At 31.6% G+C, this 17,509-nt stretch overlaps 4 protein-coding genes across 4 annotated transcripts; 1 reads left to right on the top strand and 3 right to left on the bottom strand.

Annotated features, from left to right (window-relative positions):
- Window positions 1–119: 119 nt before the first annotated feature.
- LOC136338864 (uncharacterized) lies at window positions 120–2,140 on the bottom strand. The gene is made up of 3 exons (XM_066281640.1): window positions 1,462–2,140; window positions 1,089–1,240; window positions 120–774 (listed from the first exon to the last, which is right to left on the bottom strand). The coding sequence occupies exons 1-3, from the start codon at window positions 1,648–1,650 to the stop codon at window positions 498–500; spliced, it is 618 nt and encodes a 205-aa protein (XP_066137737.1). The 5' UTR covers window positions 1,651–2,140; the 3' UTR covers window positions 120–497.
- A 196-nt stretch (window positions 2,141–2,336) lies between these two features.
- Window positions 2,337–12,988, bottom strand: Swip-1 (EF-hand domain-containing protein D2 homolog Swip-1). The gene is made up of 4 exons (XM_066281642.1): window positions 12,539–12,988; window positions 3,728–3,836; window positions 3,487–3,660; window positions 2,337–3,407 (listed from the first exon to the last, which is right to left on the bottom strand). Exons 1-4 carry the CDS (start codon window positions 12,706–12,708, stop codon window positions 3,270–3,272), a joined length of 591 nt encoding a protein of 196 aa, XP_066137739.1. The 5' UTR covers window positions 12,709–12,988; the 3' UTR covers window positions 2,337–3,269.
- Window positions 4,349–7,408, top strand: Ero1L (endoplasmic reticulum oxidoreductin-1-like protein). Its single transcript, XM_066281607.1, has 3 exons — window positions 4,349–4,999; window positions 5,118–5,573; window positions 6,250–7,408. Exons 1-3 carry the CDS (start codon window positions 4,483–4,485, stop codon window positions 6,651–6,653), a joined length of 1,377 nt encoding a protein of 458 aa, XP_066137704.1. The 5' UTR covers window positions 4,349–4,482; the 3' UTR covers window positions 6,654–7,408.
- A 2,100-nt stretch (window positions 12,989–15,088) lies between the features above and the next one.
- LOC136350816 (cytidine deaminase-like) lies at window positions 15,089–16,483 on the bottom strand. The gene is made up of 3 exons (XM_066302894.1): window positions 16,333–16,483; window positions 15,477–15,645; window positions 15,089–15,415 (listed from the first exon to the last, which is right to left on the bottom strand). Exons 1-3 carry the CDS (start codon window positions 16,358–16,360, stop codon window positions 15,196–15,198), a joined length of 417 nt encoding a protein of 138 aa, XP_066158991.1. The 5' UTR covers window positions 16,361–16,483; the 3' UTR covers window positions 15,089–15,195.
- Between the last annotated feature and the right edge of the window lie 1,026 nt (window positions 16,484–17,509).

The raw sequence follows: 17,509 nt of genomic DNA, 5'->3' as shown, positions 1-17,509 counted from the left end.
ATGTGTGTAGTCATTTTTTTATAGTGATCTGAAAAATCATCCTCTTAAATATTTCCACATCTTTTTTAAACACCCTGTATAAGAAAATTATTAGGTAAAGGAAAATAAGCTAAAATAAATAAAGTGCTTTTTTTATAGAAGCGGTACCAAAATTGTATTCATCAATCACCAACAATTATAAATCTGCCAGTGTAAGTACAATCTCAGCTATGAGTAAATGAATGTTTAATTTGATACATATTTAGATAAGTATACACATTGATGTACAATTTGTTGAACTCTTCTATTTTCTTTATTTAATACAACAAAACTTGTCAAACACATTATACTAATAATGTTTTGCAACTTGTTAGAGGGATTTGTACAGCTTCTAGCTATGTTGTCATGCTGACAGAACTTTTTATGTATCTGAATTCACTAAGAATAACTTATTACAAATTATACAAAATAATTCTATATCACATATTTACAAACATATGCACCATTGCACTTGATAACTAAATGGGCAATGCACTGCCACTTCCCACTGATCTAGTAAACATTTTTGAAAAGAAAGATAGGCCTGCAGTCCCTCCAGGTATATTTGAAATCACAGTCCACAGCAAAGACACTATTTGGCCTACTGCAAAAAGTACTGTCAAAGGAGTGCTTTGTAGATGCAGGGCACAATATAATGTTGCAAATAGTGTTCCTCCATAAGTTAATGTCAACAGTATTCTTTCCTTCGAAACCATGTGCTTGAGATATGCTATTGGGCCCCAAAGGAAAAAGAAACTGAAAGTTTTCAAAATAATTAGATATTTTTTCATTACATGCATGCATTTATTTAGTTCTTAATTAAAATGCAGTGTATGCTTCCACTAGTTCAGCTTATTCTGTGTGATTACAATTTTTTTTTTTTAATTGGTACAGCTACACTTACAATTAATATTAAATTTTATTTATTTAGAAACTTTCTTTTCTTATTGTCTATAAACTTGTCAGTCAAAGTAGCATTTTGTTACTAATGAAAAGTATATATCTATTATAACATTTTTGAAATTGTGTTAATTAAATTATACCATGTTATACTTATGAGGTATTTTTACCTTAAAACAAAGAACAGACTTCCTAATGTGAATAAAAGAGCAAATTTTCTTGCTTTAAACAGTAATACTGGCAGGTACATTAGGGATATGGAAAAACACAGTATACCCATCCCGATACATATTGCAAAGAGTATCATTCGTTGAAATCTGCTCTAAAACAAAATTAAACATTAGTTAACGGGTTTCACTAACATTATTATTTTAATACAACTATATCAAAGTTTACTGAAGCAGAGAAATAAACCAACTTTGTGTAGATATATTTATAACCAAGAAACTCAGATTGATACACTGAACATATTTCTGACTTCTGAGCATTCAAAATTGGGTTACCTTACAATCGCTGTTTGAATAAGTATTAGATTACACCTACCAAACTAGGGCAATACTCTTTCCTTGTCTCCTGAAACCAAGACTCATTGTCTTGGGGTTGTTCCCTCTTAAACCATCCAGTAACATTGGGCTTCTGTAGGGGTATTGCAGGGATTGTCAACTTGAAATTCTTCTTTTGATCGCTTTGTAGTAAAAGATACTCATCTAAATCTTTCTTTAAATCAGCCATTTCCAGTTAATTTCGATAAATTTTTATATAAAAATCGAAAGTTTTGTCTATGAAACTCTTACATTCCACATCTACAAAAGATAGATATGTCAAAATTTAAATTTGAGGTTAGATTTTTGGTTTTCTTTATGTTTTTCGTTTAGCTTGATTTTTTATGCAAAGGCACATAATCACATTAATATACCTATATAAAGTTACAAAAATTACTCTTTATTGGCATGTTTAAATTTCTTTTTATTGCCTGCTTCAAGAAAACTCAAAGTTCCATTTTTCATTAAAAGAAATGCAATTTTATTAAGACTACTCCATTTGTAGAAAGAGCAGCTATGACGAATAGAGGTAAAAAATGAAAAAAAGGGAGATTAGAAAGTGAAGATGATCTCAATCTCAGAGCTTTAGTCACCCGATTTTGTGCCTCATTTAACTCTACTACTATATTTTTAGAGTAGAAAATTATAAGAACAAGACGTTGCAAAGTAGGTGTTCTAGGTCAGGTGGTAAACAATAGCTAATAGAGAATTAACTATATATAGCTACAACTACATTAGTTGACTTTTACAATTTGCTGATGGCAAGTAAATTTGCTGCTGAGCAATTGAGTAATCTCGCTATTAGAGCTAGTGCTTTTGCAGAATGTAGATCTGGAGTGACTGTCTGAAAGTTTAAACAAATAAACTGTCTTGAAATCTTTTATGAAAATCTATTTAATTTCGCTAAAAAACAATGATTTTTGTTTTTTTCCATGTAGCATTTCTTGCATATCACATATAATTAAGTAAAGATAACTTCGTCTATATATCTTGCACTTCTTAGTACACAAAAATTAGTCTAGAGCAGTTGTAATGTTATGGTAACCTAGAAACTATAAAAACTTTATCACCTAGAAATATATAATGGTACCTGGTATAGTTGTACATATTATGATTAATTTATCTCTTTAAAACTACATTAAAACTTCCAGCATAAAAAATAATCAATATGATTATCCATGTTTCTTATGTCAATACAATAAAGACTATGTACAGAATGGGCAAATTTCAATATTTATATAAGAAATCTCGGTGACTATAGAAATTAGAGAAAAATGAATACAGCACTTTTGATGTTTTTTTGGAAACAAGCGTACAAGTCTAGTAGACGAATTAAAATTGCTATCCTGTCTCGTTTTTTTGCTAGAAGAAAAAGTTTGATTTTGGGCAGTTTCTCTTGTACCAACACCTATCATTTAGTTATTATGTTAATTACATAAATATGATTGCTACATTACAAAACATTATTTTCAGCAGATTACAGTGATTTTAAGATTTTTTCTAATCCGCTGAGTTTTTCAGTTGTAACGTAAAATTTTAGCATCATAAAGGAATTTTTTTTCTTCTAAATGAACTATGACAAGGTGGAACAATATGAACTTAAGTTACTTTTTTTATAAAGAGTACGTTTTTTAAGAGCATGCGAAAAAATAAGTTTTATCATGCTGCAATATAAAACATGGCATGAATTTCCTATAAAAGCATTGAAATTTGCCTACTCTGTACTTATAATACGACTAATTACTTATCAGTCAAAAATACATTTACACTACAATACCAAAGGTGTCAATGAATAAAAACTTGATAAATTTAGGCGAACTTGAAAACTGAAGCTTTTTCTAAAAACTGCTGACGTCTTATAGCTTTCTCTTCTTCTTCGCGTTTTTTTTCCTCCTGTTCCTGGCGAATTTCTTCCTCAAATTTGCTTTTTTTATTTACTTCAATAATCTAAAAAAAAATTATTTTTAACATACCTACGATTTAAATGAAAAAATAATTATATCAAGGACGATGAGCTTATGCATACTTTAGCTTCGAAAAACTCTTTGGCACCATTTACTCCCACTTTTTCCACGTCAATTTCGGCCAAGCGGGCCAACTGTCCCAGTCCAGAGTCTTCGTCCAATTCGCCTGCTCTTGCTTTGCGGAAAACTAACATAAATTCGTGAAAAGAAAGTCTTCCATCGCTGTCCTCGTCAACCTGTAAATATTTGTTTGGTCCATTCGGTCATTTCATGTTTTTGGCAATACATGAGCGTATCTTTTACCTCCTTAATCATTTGCTTCAAGCCAATGTGGGTTTGCGGAGCCCCGAGCGCTTCCATCATACGTTTCAACTCGTCCAAAGTTAAATAGTCATCTTTGTTAGTGTTAAATCTGCAATGTAGTACACTTATTAATCGAGATTAGTAAATGCTGTCAAGGATAGAATCGGGGGATTTGTTAATTATACTCCATTTCGTCCGAAATCACAAGTGAAAAGAAAGCGGCTCGTATGATTCCTAATGCGATAGCTGAACTAAAATTCTAATTATTTGGAACAAACAAGCTACTAAACTTGAAATTTTTCTAAATTAAACAATATTTCATACGTATCAAACGTGTTTTATGAATATAAAATTAATAGTAATAATTGTTTGAATTATGAAGAGTATAGCATTTGTTTTAATTGAAGTGTTCGCAATAAATTCCACAATATTCTAAATAAAATCAAATAATTTAACTTTTAGTTTAATTAAAAGAATAGGTATTTGGTCTCATAAAGACAATTAAAACATCCTTGCCGTGTAATTTGTAAAGTCGATCGACAATGTGCGGTGTAAAGCTTTGTTGAACGTACTGTCTATATTATTTCTGTGATTGTAATTGTCAAAATTTGTCATAAAACATATGATATTTTAGATATATGTGAGAGTTTACGTGTACAATCGTTTTTTTCGCCGCAATTTGACAATGGATAATTAAAATTACTAGTGCTTCATCCATTTGCCTCGTATCGCAATGAAACTATCTCACAGTAACAATGCAGTGTTTAAACGTGATAAAGCTCTTATTGTGCACGGCGATACTTAACCAGTGTTTTGCTTTCTTTAACGAGCCTCAAAAAAATGAACCGGACGAATGTTTTTGCCAGTTGCAAGGGAAAATAGACGAGTGTTCCTGCAATATCGATACAGTAGACAGTTTCAATAACGTGAAAATCTATCCCAGATTGCAGAGTCTATTGGTGAAAGACTACTTCAGATTTTTCAAAGTAAATCTGAAGAGGCCTTGTCCATTTTGGGTAGATGATAGTCATTGTGCTATGCGCTTCTGTCATGTGGAATATTGTGAGGAAACTGCGGTGCCGGCTGGATTAAAGGGTAATAATGAAGCCAGTAATCACAACAAATACATTGATAATGCAGAAGAAGACTGTCATGAACATCACAATCTTGGCTATCTTAACAAGACATTGAGCGAGAAGGCACAGCATGACATGGAGATGTGGGCAGCACATGATGATGCGCAGGAAAACTTTTGTGTGGAAGATGACCAAGGTACTTATTGAACTTTCAATTATAACATATGTAATCTTAAAGGTCTTTACACAGAAGACATAGTGGGTAGTTCAATTTTTTATATAAAATATAACTTAATTAAGACTCTTTCTTGAAGGTGAAGATGCCGAGTATGTTGATTTGCTCCTAAACCCTGAACGTTTTACTGGATATGCTGGGGACTCAGCCCACCGTATCTGGCGCACAATTTATCTAGAAAACTGCTTTAGACCAAAGAAAAGCTTCAGCTTTAACCCCTACATCCAGACTGCTATGCTAAATAACATGTGTTTAGAAGAAAGAGCCTTTTATAGGGCAGTATCTGGGTTACATGCCAGTATTAACATACATCTGTCAGCAAATTATTTACTCTCTAATAAAAATGGTATATCCTTGAAAAACCCAAAAGGAGAATGGGGGTTAAATTTGGAGGAATTTAGAAAGAGGTTTTCGCCTGAATTTACTAATGGAGAGGGACCCAACTGGTTGAGGAATTTGTATTTTGTTTACTTGATTGAATTGAGAGCGATTGCTAAGGCTGCACCTTATTTAGAGAGGGAGAATTATTACACTGGTGAGTACTATAATTTATTGTTCAAATTTCAAATATACAACTCTTCCATTCATAATTTCCTTTTATTTTAATTTTGAACAAAATGTACTGTATTAACGTAATGTTGGTGTGTTAAGGCAAGCATTAAAATATTAAAGTATTAAGTATTGTCAGGATGATAAAAAGGTTAAATTTAATCTATAAATTACTATTTAATACATAGAGTAATTAATTAATTTAGAAATACTATTCTTTAATCTCATTTTTTTGTCATCACCAAAAAAATATTTCATTTATAAATCATATATTATGGATATTGTATCATTAAACATACTGCTTCTAAAACGTGACAATATTGCTGCAATTCCCCTTCTATAGGTAATTGAAAAATTCAATTTCTCATGATTTCAGGCATCATTAGAAAAATATAATCATTGAATTAGAGTTTTGTGACCATTTTAAATTCAAATATAGTAAATTTTGAGCGTTTATGCAGAATTAATGCTGCGAAATTGCAATTTTGCTGCCTAAGTTTCATTCTTTTCCTTGTATTCAACCAACTATGATAAGCACTGCAGCTGTACATTTTTTTAATTTCTATACTCTGTGAAACAATTGTTACATTTAAACTGAATTAACATATTTCTTGTTTCTATACATTAGTAAATAAAATTTAGAAAAACTTCAAAATTTTCAGGAAATGACTCTGAGGATTATGACACAAAAATGGCAATCAAAGATTTTCTCTCCGTAATCCAAAAATTCTCCGATCACTTCGACGAAACTAGCATGTTCAAAGGAACCAAAGAAGCTGAAAAACTAAAATACGAGTTCAGACAACACTTCCGAAACATAACCAGGATTATGGACTGTGTGGGATGCGACAAGTGCCGATTATGGGGCAAACTGCAAACCCAAGGCTTGGGAACTGCATTAAAAATATTATTCAGCGGTCAGTTTGACTATGATGTTGCGGGTAACTTGGTCAATAAGAAAGAAATGCAGTTGAGCAGAAAAGAGATTGTGTCCCTTTTGAATGCGATAGGGAGATTGTCCACTAGTATTTACAAACTGGACGATTTCAGACAAATGTTAAGATAATATCAAGTGAATGAGGTTTTGGTCATGTGGACTATGGTAATTAAAATAGTGTTAATTATTTATTTTAGTTGTACAAGGTATTGAAGATTTGTTGAATTTGTTGTTTTCTATATTATTTTTGTTTCTACACACACATCAGATCTATTGGTTGGAATGTAAGGTTTTATGAGCTGAATCAATTTATGGCTGAGCGAATCCTTAACTGGATCAGTCAAATAAAACCGTTTTATGTCCGATTTTATGTTAACTTATGAATAATAAAAACTTACAAATCAAAAATTGAAATACCGCCGAAATGCCCTAATGATCTAAAAACGACGAGTATAATGAATCGCTTTATCACCCCAAAAAAGTGTCTTAAAGAACCCTTTACAATTAAGTCGGACATAAAAGTCATGTATGATTCAATTTTAGACATTTTCAAATGTGATTTTAATCATATAATTTCCCGTATTACTTTAAATAATGTAATGTATGATGCAGATAATTACATTTTCGTTGAAGTTTGTCATTAAATTTACTTAGTGTCACACTTCAGGTAGGTAATGACTTAAGAAAATACGCTTCCTCTGATAAGTCCATAGTCCATACATTGTTATGTTATTCAAACTACATTTCTAAAACACTACACCTGTTGCATTTATATCTTAGATGAACTGTGATGTATATATATATATATACATATATATATATATAAATGTTTTTATTTTATTAACTGTTTTTACTTTTATTTATTAATAAAAATATACACAGTATTTTGAATTTACTATTAGTTCCTGGGGCGTTTTTAAATTAAATTAACTACAGTGTTCACCTAAATTACGCAAAAAGCCCGCAAAACTTTCAAAATATTCTACTTCATGAAAATAAATAATGGACGTGGTTATACTTATGATATAATAAGATTGTAGTCTATAGATATCCCTACGAATTTGTTTATGCTTACTGTTACATTTGTAAGATTAGATATATCTACATAGTCTCAAAAATATATTCATATGCAATGCATGTCAATAGAACATCGAAAAAGAAAGATCCATTTAATTATGTCATATATATATATATACTCGTAGGCTGATATTTCGAAATTGAGTTGCAAAGTGAACGAACACCATCATGAAGAAAACTAATTTAATGGAAGGCACAGGTGATATTTAATGCAATTTAGAAAAAAAATATCGAAAATATTTTTAATGGGGCTCTTCAAGTATCCAAGTCTTTGCCTTCGTCTCGCCCTGAAATCTACTTGATTCGCCTTGCAAAACACGACTTTCCGGTCTTGTAACGTAAATAACAATTTTATTCATATTCAAATAGACCACAAACTGGCTAATTAGTTAAAAACTACAACTACGTGCATCTCGGAACCAAGTCACTCACTGACTCGAGATTTAAAACTTTGAATAAGTAATTAAAACTTTCACCACATGAACCAAATATCTAAAAATTAACAGATTATAATTGCCACCGTGTCACGTAATATTTAATTATTGTCTAGAAGGAAGTAACACATTTACTACATTATAAAACCACTACCGTGATTTAGGGTATTTCATATTCTAGCACACATATGCATACATAACATGTAGCGAAAAGTTCATTTGATAATAATGGCCAAAAAGTAACGAAAGCAGCTCTTAAATCTTTAACAGACTTTCTGATTTAAGTGCGCTATATGTGTGTGTTCCTGTTAATGGTTCACACATTATAAAAGCTGGAAGTCGTTAGACCGATATTGGCCTTTTACGGCTTAAAATACTGCTCTTTTTACATTTTACAAACAAAACGTGCCTTTTAAATGCACGTGTTGGCCTCACCGGCGAGTTATTCACCCTTTATATGTAGATCGCTGTACTCCATTGCTTTTATTTGATGTGCATATACACACCTGATTAGTTTTTAAGTACTATTAGGAATTTAATTATTTAACGCTTATGCAAAATAGGTGGCAGAACCAGATTCATTAGATCATAATCAAATTGCTCGATAAGTAGATAATCTCCAAATTAGCATGAAATAAACATTTACGGTTTTTTCCGTTTCGCCAGGAAAGTTGCCAATACTGCACCTTTATGCGGTCGATTGTAAATCAATTTCACCGATAACAATCGGCGAAATTGTTACAGGAAGCATGCTTAATAACGTTAAGAGAATTGATTTGGGTATTACTGTTGGATCTTTTGTCACCATTTAGTCAGGAATAGGATGATTAACGTCTCTATATTAAGCTATTGAACAGTAATTTTGGAATTTATAAAAAATTTAATTTAGTAAACAAAAACTGTGAAAAATCAGTTTTAACTACTTTCTCTTAAGTAACACTTCATAGGTGTTATAGAAACCTTATGGGTATGAGAAATAAAACTGACCATGTCCGCGTACATTAACCGGTATTTGCATGATTATGTTAAACCACGTAATTGCAATAACATTAGAGTATTTAAGAATTTAATTATTCTCAGTAACTCACTTGAAATATTAAAAACTACTCGCTATTAACGATTCATCAAATTATCCAAATGAAACATCCGTGATAACGTGGGATGACTAATTTATCATCTGAGTCTTATCAATGTTTGCAGAAGTTGTGGTGTTTTGAATTAAAAAAGCACTTTGTATAGATGCAATATTAATTTCTTGTTGGTGTGTAGAAATAAATTGCTAAAATGGAATATCGTTGCTACATGCAACTAATCGCCTCATTATTACTACATGTGGCTTAAGATTAGTGACACAGGTGGGTTACAGCTCGTCTCGGCTTCTGCTCCCACATCATGAAATTATCAGTTTGCTGGATTTCCTAATTTTAGAAATCGTTTACCCCTGCACGGTTTGTTTGCCTTAATAAGTGAAATCGGGGTAAATCTATCTGTGCTGTCGGGTTAAAAATAGCCTGACCTGGCTTTATTTCACTTGGAAGCTGCCCGTTTATTGATTTTCAAATTAGGCTGTGGCCAAAGGTCATGGAATGGAATATAGATTGAGTGTTAAAGAGAAAATTGGAAAATAAATACCATTAGACTGTTTATCAGTAATAAAATAAAATTAAGACCTCTGCTCCCATGAGTAACCAATAGTGACCATACAAAATGTCACTCACACTATTATTCACAAAGAGCAATTTACATATACGTGCGGCTTTTTGTTAATAATTAAACGATTCCGAACAAAAACTGAGTCATTTAAGTCTACTCATTCACAATGCGATTTGTTTATTTATTTATAATAACGAGGACGCCGTCCTGAACTTATCCTTTATCGATATTTTTAGTGACGACGCAATTGAATTTCTGATTTCTTTGCACAGTTGACTTTCAAGTACATATTGCACATAGAAAAATGTGCGTAAAACGTATTACGAACCAATAGAGATTATGACTCAAATAACAATAAAACTGCTGCGACAAGAAGTAAGATATAATATACTTGGTATTATTACCTGCGTGTCGAGGCAATCCAGATCATTAGCTGGTATTGGGTTTCGTCTCACGTCCTTACCAGAGAACTTTAGGAATTTATGTAAAATTCTGATTAAATTAGCCGATTATGAAAGTAAAAGTATAACACTTTGTCGTTATGAATAACCCACTCCTATTAGAGCACATTAGTATCGCGTTGGAATCGTCAATATAATTGTGAAGAAATCTGAACTGCATGATAAAGGCAAAAGTGAGAAGATTCAAGTAAGTATGTAAGTGAAAGGTGACTCGTTATAAGATGCAAATGATATTGAAATATTTCATTCATAAAGGCACAGAGCCAAGATTTAACTGACATTATTTTTTTTCTGCTTAGAAGAGTTAGCATATTTGAACGAAGTGGTAAAAGTACCATGTTCAAACTCCATAGTAAATTTGTTCAACAAATTTGCATTATTTAAAGATCTTATTTAAACGGAATTGTTTATTATGAAATTAAGAAATTTTTAAGGGTTTCGTTGGCTAGATTTTTTTAAATATGTCCAGGAATAGCCACCATATAAATATGCACTCTATAAAATTTGTACAAAAATTAGAACATTTAAAATAAAAGCAATAATATCCCTATATGGTCAGAAAAAAAGGCAGATAATTTGAGCTTCAAAAATATTGGGGCCGTTGATATGTAAAACACTTTAATGGTGTATTTTGGAACTTAAAGTAAACTAATCAAATTGTATATCTTGTAGACAATGCGAAGTATGTTAGGAACAATATTAGAAACTATTGAAAATAAGCGAGGCAATCATGGTGGGAACTGAAAGAAGTAAGCTAACATAACTTCCCACCAGGGTTACCAATGACAGCACTACATATTTAGTTGTAAATAAATAACTAGTAACGCATTCGACTGCTAACCGCACTCCGCTTTGATTAATTTCGATTATGGAACGATTAATAATCTTCTTCTGTACTTATTAAGTAAATAACTGTTATAGACTTAAAAGGCACGATATTTGTAATATTATGTGACAAGTAACACCCCTTGAGGACAGACAAATTATATTACTTAACATGATTGAGTTTTAAAAGATCTATAAACCATTTTTTTTTCATTTCTTGTAGGTCGTCTTTGGAATTCGGTGGAAAATTTCAAAATACTACGAAAAGTATCTATATGTTGTATTTAAAATATTCGATAAAGTTTTTTTTTTATTTATAGCTCATTGGGTAGATGTTCGACTTTAAGTTAACTAAAATGCTCGGAAAGAAAACAAAAATTCTAGACGATTTTGTATGTATTTACCATTTTTTTAGTTTGTTTATAAATAATATAACGGAGAGAGAGTGCACTAAAAGTTTGGGTAACTCTCTACCTCCTAAGTATTGTTTTATCTCCATATAATACCTATTGTGAGCGTCAGAATCACTTCTTTTTAAAAAACTGAATTACACGCAATTAATTGAAATATAAAGTATCATAAACAGTAATAACCTGATTAATACTGTTTTGAACTTGTGGGAAATTACTCACATCTCGATATTGTATTGAAAAATGTATCTATTTTTCTCCACACCTATCGATAATATAGGCGAACTAACTCATGTTTCAGTAGAGAAGATAGCTAGCCCAATTGGATTAAAACATTAGATTTTAATTAATTTTGTTCAATTACCCATCATTATCATCTCAGGTTTATTGCTCAGATTTTTTTACCTACTAGTCGAAGTACCAATATATTAAACTCCTTATGACTTTCCCAACATTAGTTTCCATATATACGTTAAACTCGGAGCAGAGCATCGGCGAATTCTCTATTTCCCAGGAAATTGACTTCTTAGTTAAGTTACCACTGACTAGATATACGGGGCATAGGTATAATAATTTTAATATTCACCAGATTTTTAGGCTCCAAATTTTATTTAAATTGTACTCTTATCCCCATTTTTAACGCAAAAATAAATTGAACTTTTTACGTTAAAATGAAAAATTTTTTGACTGCCAATCTAAGTGCTAAGATATGAAGTTCCTGACAAGATTGCCGAAAGTATAATTTCCTTTAATAATTTTGCCAACTTCAAGAGTTTTTTACTTTGTTCGCGCATTTTTCCAAAATCTAATTATAATTACAAGTAAATATTGAAAATTTGTCCCTTCTACCAGAACGTTAATATTTTTGTCAAATTATAAAAAGTATCAATATCATAATCTTTAATAGCATCAGGATCAAGCCTATCACGTTCTTTTTAATGCGTCAAATCCTTAGAGGATATTTATAAAATATGTAGGTACCTGCTTGGCCGTGGGTATTTACATTATCGAATAGAGAATTTTTGAACTTTTATCAATAATTCTATATTTTTGTGCTACATTTATTCTTTTAATAAATAAATGTCATTTAATAATTAACGGATGGTTTGAAGGAAAAACAAGTTTCGGTAAAAACGATTCTAGTTGGTACTTACTTTTTGAAAGTAGTGTTATAATTCTTGATCTCCTTTCTAGAAAATTCGTGAAACTCCGTATAGACATTCACCACCTTGTACTTGAAGGTGACTTCTTGACCGTTGTCCAGGGCGGCGTTGATTTCCTGTCTCCTCACCAAAACCGAGTTTAATTCCGCGTCGGCAGGCATTTTTTTCAAAAACAATTTTATTTTTCAATAAACTGTAAAGCCAACGATTTTTATCTGCGAAGTTTACCCTCTGCGAACACAACCTTTGATGCGAAAACCGGCACGTGAAAACAGCCTGAATGAGCTTGATTTGCCGTCCGAAGGCGCGGAATTTCAAACTTGAATTGATGAAAACATTGCGGTATTCGTAGTATTTTAAATTGATTTGGTGCAAACGTGCCTGTATTGTGTGGTTGTGCGCATGCGCCGCGGAAACTCCTTTTAAGCTGTAGGTAGTCAGTCAGATGATGGTACCACCACCGTAATGCAAACTGTGGTAATATGATGACGATTTGGTGCAGGTGCGGTTTTGTGGGAGTCCCTCCCAAATGCAGGCAACAATTAATAATAATTATTATTTTTCTATTCCTGTACCATTAAATTCCAAATAATTTTAATTACACACAAGTGTATGCTCGTTTCATGCCTCAGTTGTGTTCATCTTTTAATTACGTTTACCTCCTTTTTTAAATTTGACTACACTTTTAGAGACAAAATTCACATTTTTTACCATGGCCAATTATTGTTAACCTGTACGTGTACGTAGTACCGTATGTCGAACAGGAATATTATATCAAAACATGAATATACAGTGGTGGCCAAAAGTATGAAAACTTATTATTTAATAAGCTACATGACAAGGACGCTATTATTTTAAATATTTCTGTGCTAAAACTTCGTATGTTATAGATAAACAAATTATTTATTAAAACTATTAGTTCGATATTAGCTATTTAGCTTTTTTTGGAAATAAGATTGAAATTTAGTCGGCCAAAAACATGGAAACTAAAAGTAAAATGGGTTGCATTTTGTATTACTTTGACTAGAATAGATCTCTTTGTGGTGAGCATCTTCAAGTGCTATATGTAATAAATATTTTTCATCGAATTTAAAAAAATGAAATAATAAAGCTACACAATGCAGAAGTTGCATAAAATTACAATAAGTTGAAACTTAAATATAGGAACTGCTTTAAAAAAAACTCGAAAGTAGAATCAAAGATGCCTAACTGCAATCGCTTTAAAGGCAGAAAGACCTACAGTGTTGAGTAAAAGAACAAAAAAATTTTGAAACGAATTTCATTGGTAGATCCAAGAAAATCTACTGAAATGGTTTACAAAATTATTGATACGGGCATTTTGATATCATCATGAACTGTCTGACGACGTGCAAATGTTCAGAGATTATTTGAAAGAATTGCATTAAAACAACTTTTAATTTAAAAAAAAGCTCGAAAGGCGCAACATCATTTTGCACATGACTATCTTGATCATAAACTAAATAGGGTACTGTCTTTTTTAATGATGAAAGTAAGTTCCAGCTATTTGGAGGTGATTGCAAAAAATATATCACAAGACCAAAAAGTAAATAATATGATTATATATATCATTTATCTACTGCGAAACACGGAGGGGGCAAGGTGATAGTGCGGGGCTGTTTTTCTACGTCTGGTACTGGGTCGTTAATTTAAATTAAAGATATTATGGACCGTTTTGTCTATCGAGACGTGTTGGAAAATAATATGTTGCCTTATATCGTTACGATGGTTTTTTCAGAAAAATAGTGACCCTAAGCATAAATCGTATTTAGTTGAAAATTGATAAAATAAAAATAATGTCTTTCTAATGGATTGACTGTCCAAGTCACCAAATTTAAACGCCATAGGGAATCTCTGGGAGCATTTAAATCTAAAAATTTATTAAAACAAGATTACCAGCATTAATGAACGATTTAATTTATTAAATGAAGAATAGAAAAAGATTTTTGCGCAATATTGTGCTTCTCTGGTTGATTCTATGTCACGACCATGAGCAATAGTCATTAAGACAAAGAATTATGCAACCAAGTTCTATATGTTTCACAAAAGTTATTAAAAAAAGTGTAACTATTTTAGTTTTCATACGTTTGACCAGCAATTTTTATTACAGTGTAATAAAGTCATTGTAAATTGTTTTTTATTTCCATTGTTGTTTTTATTTAGTGTTATTTGATATTGTTTTTACCATTAAATACTTATTACTTTTTTTCAGTGGTACAAAACTGTAAAATTTTAAAATAAATAAAGTTTCCATACTTTCGGCCACCACTGTATGTGTCGAACATTGAGCAGTTCATAAGTTCTAGAATTGTAGTATTAGAGTTACCTGTAAGGTAATAGTGGAGTAACTAGCAGAGCCGTCTAGGTATGAAATACTGTCAAATGAGGTTACCACTGCCGACGATACTAAATGACCTAATGTCAGGTAACCCCATTTTAGACTGGGATATATCCCGGGAAGTTAGGAGAAAAGGCAAAAGCAAAAAATCGGTCGTTGAGATATAGAAAAGTGAACGTATGGTTGAGTAGTAATAAATTCGTTAGTTTATCGTCTTATATTTTGATAACATATTAACATTTCTCAACCATGGAAAATGTTTATAATGTTTTTCTTACATACAATGCATGCCTTAAATGCCATCGAATCGGTATGGAAGGGCTTTATCCAAGGGCAACACCAATACATCCTCTTCTTTAGGCCGGGAAACATAAATATCAACGTTCCCAAATTCGCTAATAAACTGCCTGCAAGCCCCACAAGGAGTAGTAAAGTAGTTTTCTTGATGAGCGACTACAGCTACTGCTATAAATTTTCTGTTCCCACTACTAACCGCCTTGGTATAGGCGCATCTAGACGAAATACTTCCCATTAGGATCTGAACTCTTCAGTGGCTTGAAGGCATTTTCTTACCTTTCAGCACAAATTGTAAGACCATATGAAACGTTTTCGATATTACAACCTGTAAAGATTGTCCCATCTTCACATAAAACCGCAGAACCTACTTGGAAGTTACTGTAGGGGCAGTAAGCTTTTGCCCTTACCTTCGTGGCTTCTACAATTAGGTTTTGGATCCTCTCATCTGGAAATATATAGTGATGTCTCGTTTATACGCAGAGCAAAGAATTCTTGTTAGAACTTGTTGCAAAGAACCTAAGACAATAAAGATATTCAATGACAGAGTGTCCGTTTCAGGAGCTCCCCATGAGGATTTCGGTAAGCATAAAAAACACGAAATCAATTAAATTAACGCACATTTACACAATTTGGAATTCAATAATGTAGCATTTCAAAGTTTCCAAATTTCCACAAACTTGAAAAATGGAAATTTTAGAAAAAGGTAAAAACTTTTTCTCAACTTATTTGACGAGGTAGGTAAAAATTTATTTCAATATACATTACTTAAATATTTTTTATTACCTAATCGTAACCAGAAAAAACTGAATTCAAAAATATGAAGATCCAAGAAAGCGCTCATAAGAAAAATCAAAGTTGATGATCACTGTGAAAAATTGAAACGTCGGATTTTGACATGCGTCATCGCCAAATTATAGAAAAGTTGCATTGACTAAATATCAACCATTTTAAAGAGAATCGCGAAATAAATTGAAGAAGAAGTAAAAACTTTTCTCCATAATTTTACTTTTTGCGATTTTTTTGCGACAAATTTGTCTAGAAACGAACGCCCAGTGTAGAACTACTTTCGAAATATTAGTAAAAATGCAAAGCAAATTTCGTTTCTTACGAGAAATTAAATTTTTCTGCTTACCCAATAATACTAGTTTTTGCACAGACATATTCTATATTTTGCTCTAATCGAAAGAATAAAATTCCCTGTTTAGTAACAAGAAATTATTATAGTGTATCAGAAACATAAAATATATGGATTATTAGGAAAGAGAATTACAACGACTTATATTTTTGAGATAAGATTAAGATTAAAAGTAACAAAAAAAAATAGATGAACAGATAAAAATTGCCATTGATAATGCAGAAAATTAAGTATTGCATTTTTGTTTTCAAACTTTCCATTAATTTCAATTTGCAATGCAACAATAATTATATCGGCTTCATAACGTTATTGATAACAATTCCTACAAATTATTCATTTATATATCAATGCGGATTATTTGTATCTCACATAGAATTTAATAAATTTTTTTCAAATTTTGGAAAAATAATGATGAAGTACGTAGATATCTCATAAGCTTCTGAGGTTTAAAATTTATAGAAAAACAAAATTCTCATACTCTCAGATATTCTGATGAAATTTTCTCGTTTTTAAAACATCGTCTTCAATGTCAAATATGTAGTAAAGGTTTTAAATTAAATAATTGATCCAATTTACCGACGTTTCATGTTCGTGCACACTATATGGCCGTTGCATATCATAATTATACGTTGCATATTATAATTATGCCCCATTAGTTAAGGACCCTTTTTAAGTCCCCCTCTGTTGTCAGTGTCGTCGCCTGCACATATAATACATACAGGGTGTAACATTGAAAACTTTGCACTCGGTTTAACCTGAATTGCAATCAAAATATTAGAACTTGCCACGACGCGCCGACTTTGTTTTCGGGGGCTCCACATTTTAGAGTTGAATGCAGATTCGCCACAATAAAACTCTCTTTGCAAAGGTGTATTCAACTTTAGAATCTCAAGTGGCACTATATGTCGAACGACACTTTATCTACATCAGGATTTTTAATTCTGATTTACAGCATGTATTTTTTTTGGCAATTTTAGATACATCGAAATACCCTGAAAATAATTGAAATGTTTTGAATTATTTGTTCAAACACAATTACATCTAAATAAACTTGAGCAAATAGGTGATAGTGAATGCAAATTTAATAAATTGAAAGTGGGAAAGTTTTACGCATAGCCATCTAAAACTTCACTATAATTTGCCCAGTGTTTTCCCACTTTAAAATTTGTGGATT

Source organism: Euwallacea fornicatus, chromosome 4, assembly GCF_040115645.1.
Source record: "Euwallacea fornicatus isolate EFF26 chromosome 4, ASM4011564v1, whole genome shotgun sequence".
Lineage (NCBI taxonomy): Eukaryota > Metazoa > Arthropoda > Insecta > Coleoptera > Curculionidae > Euwallacea > Euwallacea fornicatus.
This window is presented reverse-complemented; position numbering and strand designations above follow the sequence as displayed.

Coding starts and splice junctions, on each gene's coding strand:
- LOC136338864 (XM_066281640.1), bottom strand. CDS start 1,650: ATGGCTGATTTAAAGAAAGATTTAGATGAGTATCTTTTACTACAAAGC. Junction 1,241..1,461: donor AAGAGTATTGCCCTAGTTTG/GTAGGTGTAATC, acceptor ATTTTGTTTTAG/AGCAGATTTCAACGAATGAT. Junction 775..1,088: donor AGTCTGTTCTTTGTTTTAAG/GTAAAAATACCT, acceptor GAAAACTTTCAG/TTTCTTTTTCCTTTGGGGCC.
- Swip-1 (XM_066281642.1), bottom strand. CDS start 12,708: ATGCCTGCCGACGCGGAATTAAACTCGGTTTTGGTGAGGAGACAGGAA. Junction 3,661..3,727: donor TGAAGCAAATGATTAAGGAG/GTAAAAGATACG, acceptor AAATATTTACAG/GTTGACGAGGACAGCGATGG. Junction 3,408..3,486: donor AAGAGTTTTTCGAAGCTAAA/GTATGCATAAGC, acceptor ATTTTTTTTTAG/ATTATTGAAGTAAATAAAAA.
- Ero1L (XM_066281607.1), top strand. CDS start 4,483: ATGCAGTGTTTAAACGTGATAAAGCTCTTATTGTGCACGGCGATACTT. Junction 5,000..5,117: donor TTGTGTGGAAGATGACCAAG/GTACTTATTGAA, acceptor TCTTTCTTGAAG/GTGAAGATGCCGAGTATGTT. Junction 5,574..6,249: donor GAGGGAGAATTATTACACTG/GTGAGTACTATA, acceptor CAAAATTTTCAG/GAAATGACTCTGAGGATTAT.
- LOC136350816 (XM_066302894.1), bottom strand. CDS start 16,360: ATGTCTGTGCAAAAACTAGTATTATTGG. Junction 15,646..16,332: donor GCAAAAACTAGTATTATTGG/GTAAGCAGAAAA, acceptor ATATATTTCCAG/ATGAGAGGATCCAAAACCTA. Junction 15,416..15,476: donor CTTACAATTTGTGCTGAAAG/GTAAGAAAATGC, acceptor TATTTCGTCTAG/ATGCGCCTATACCAAGGCGG.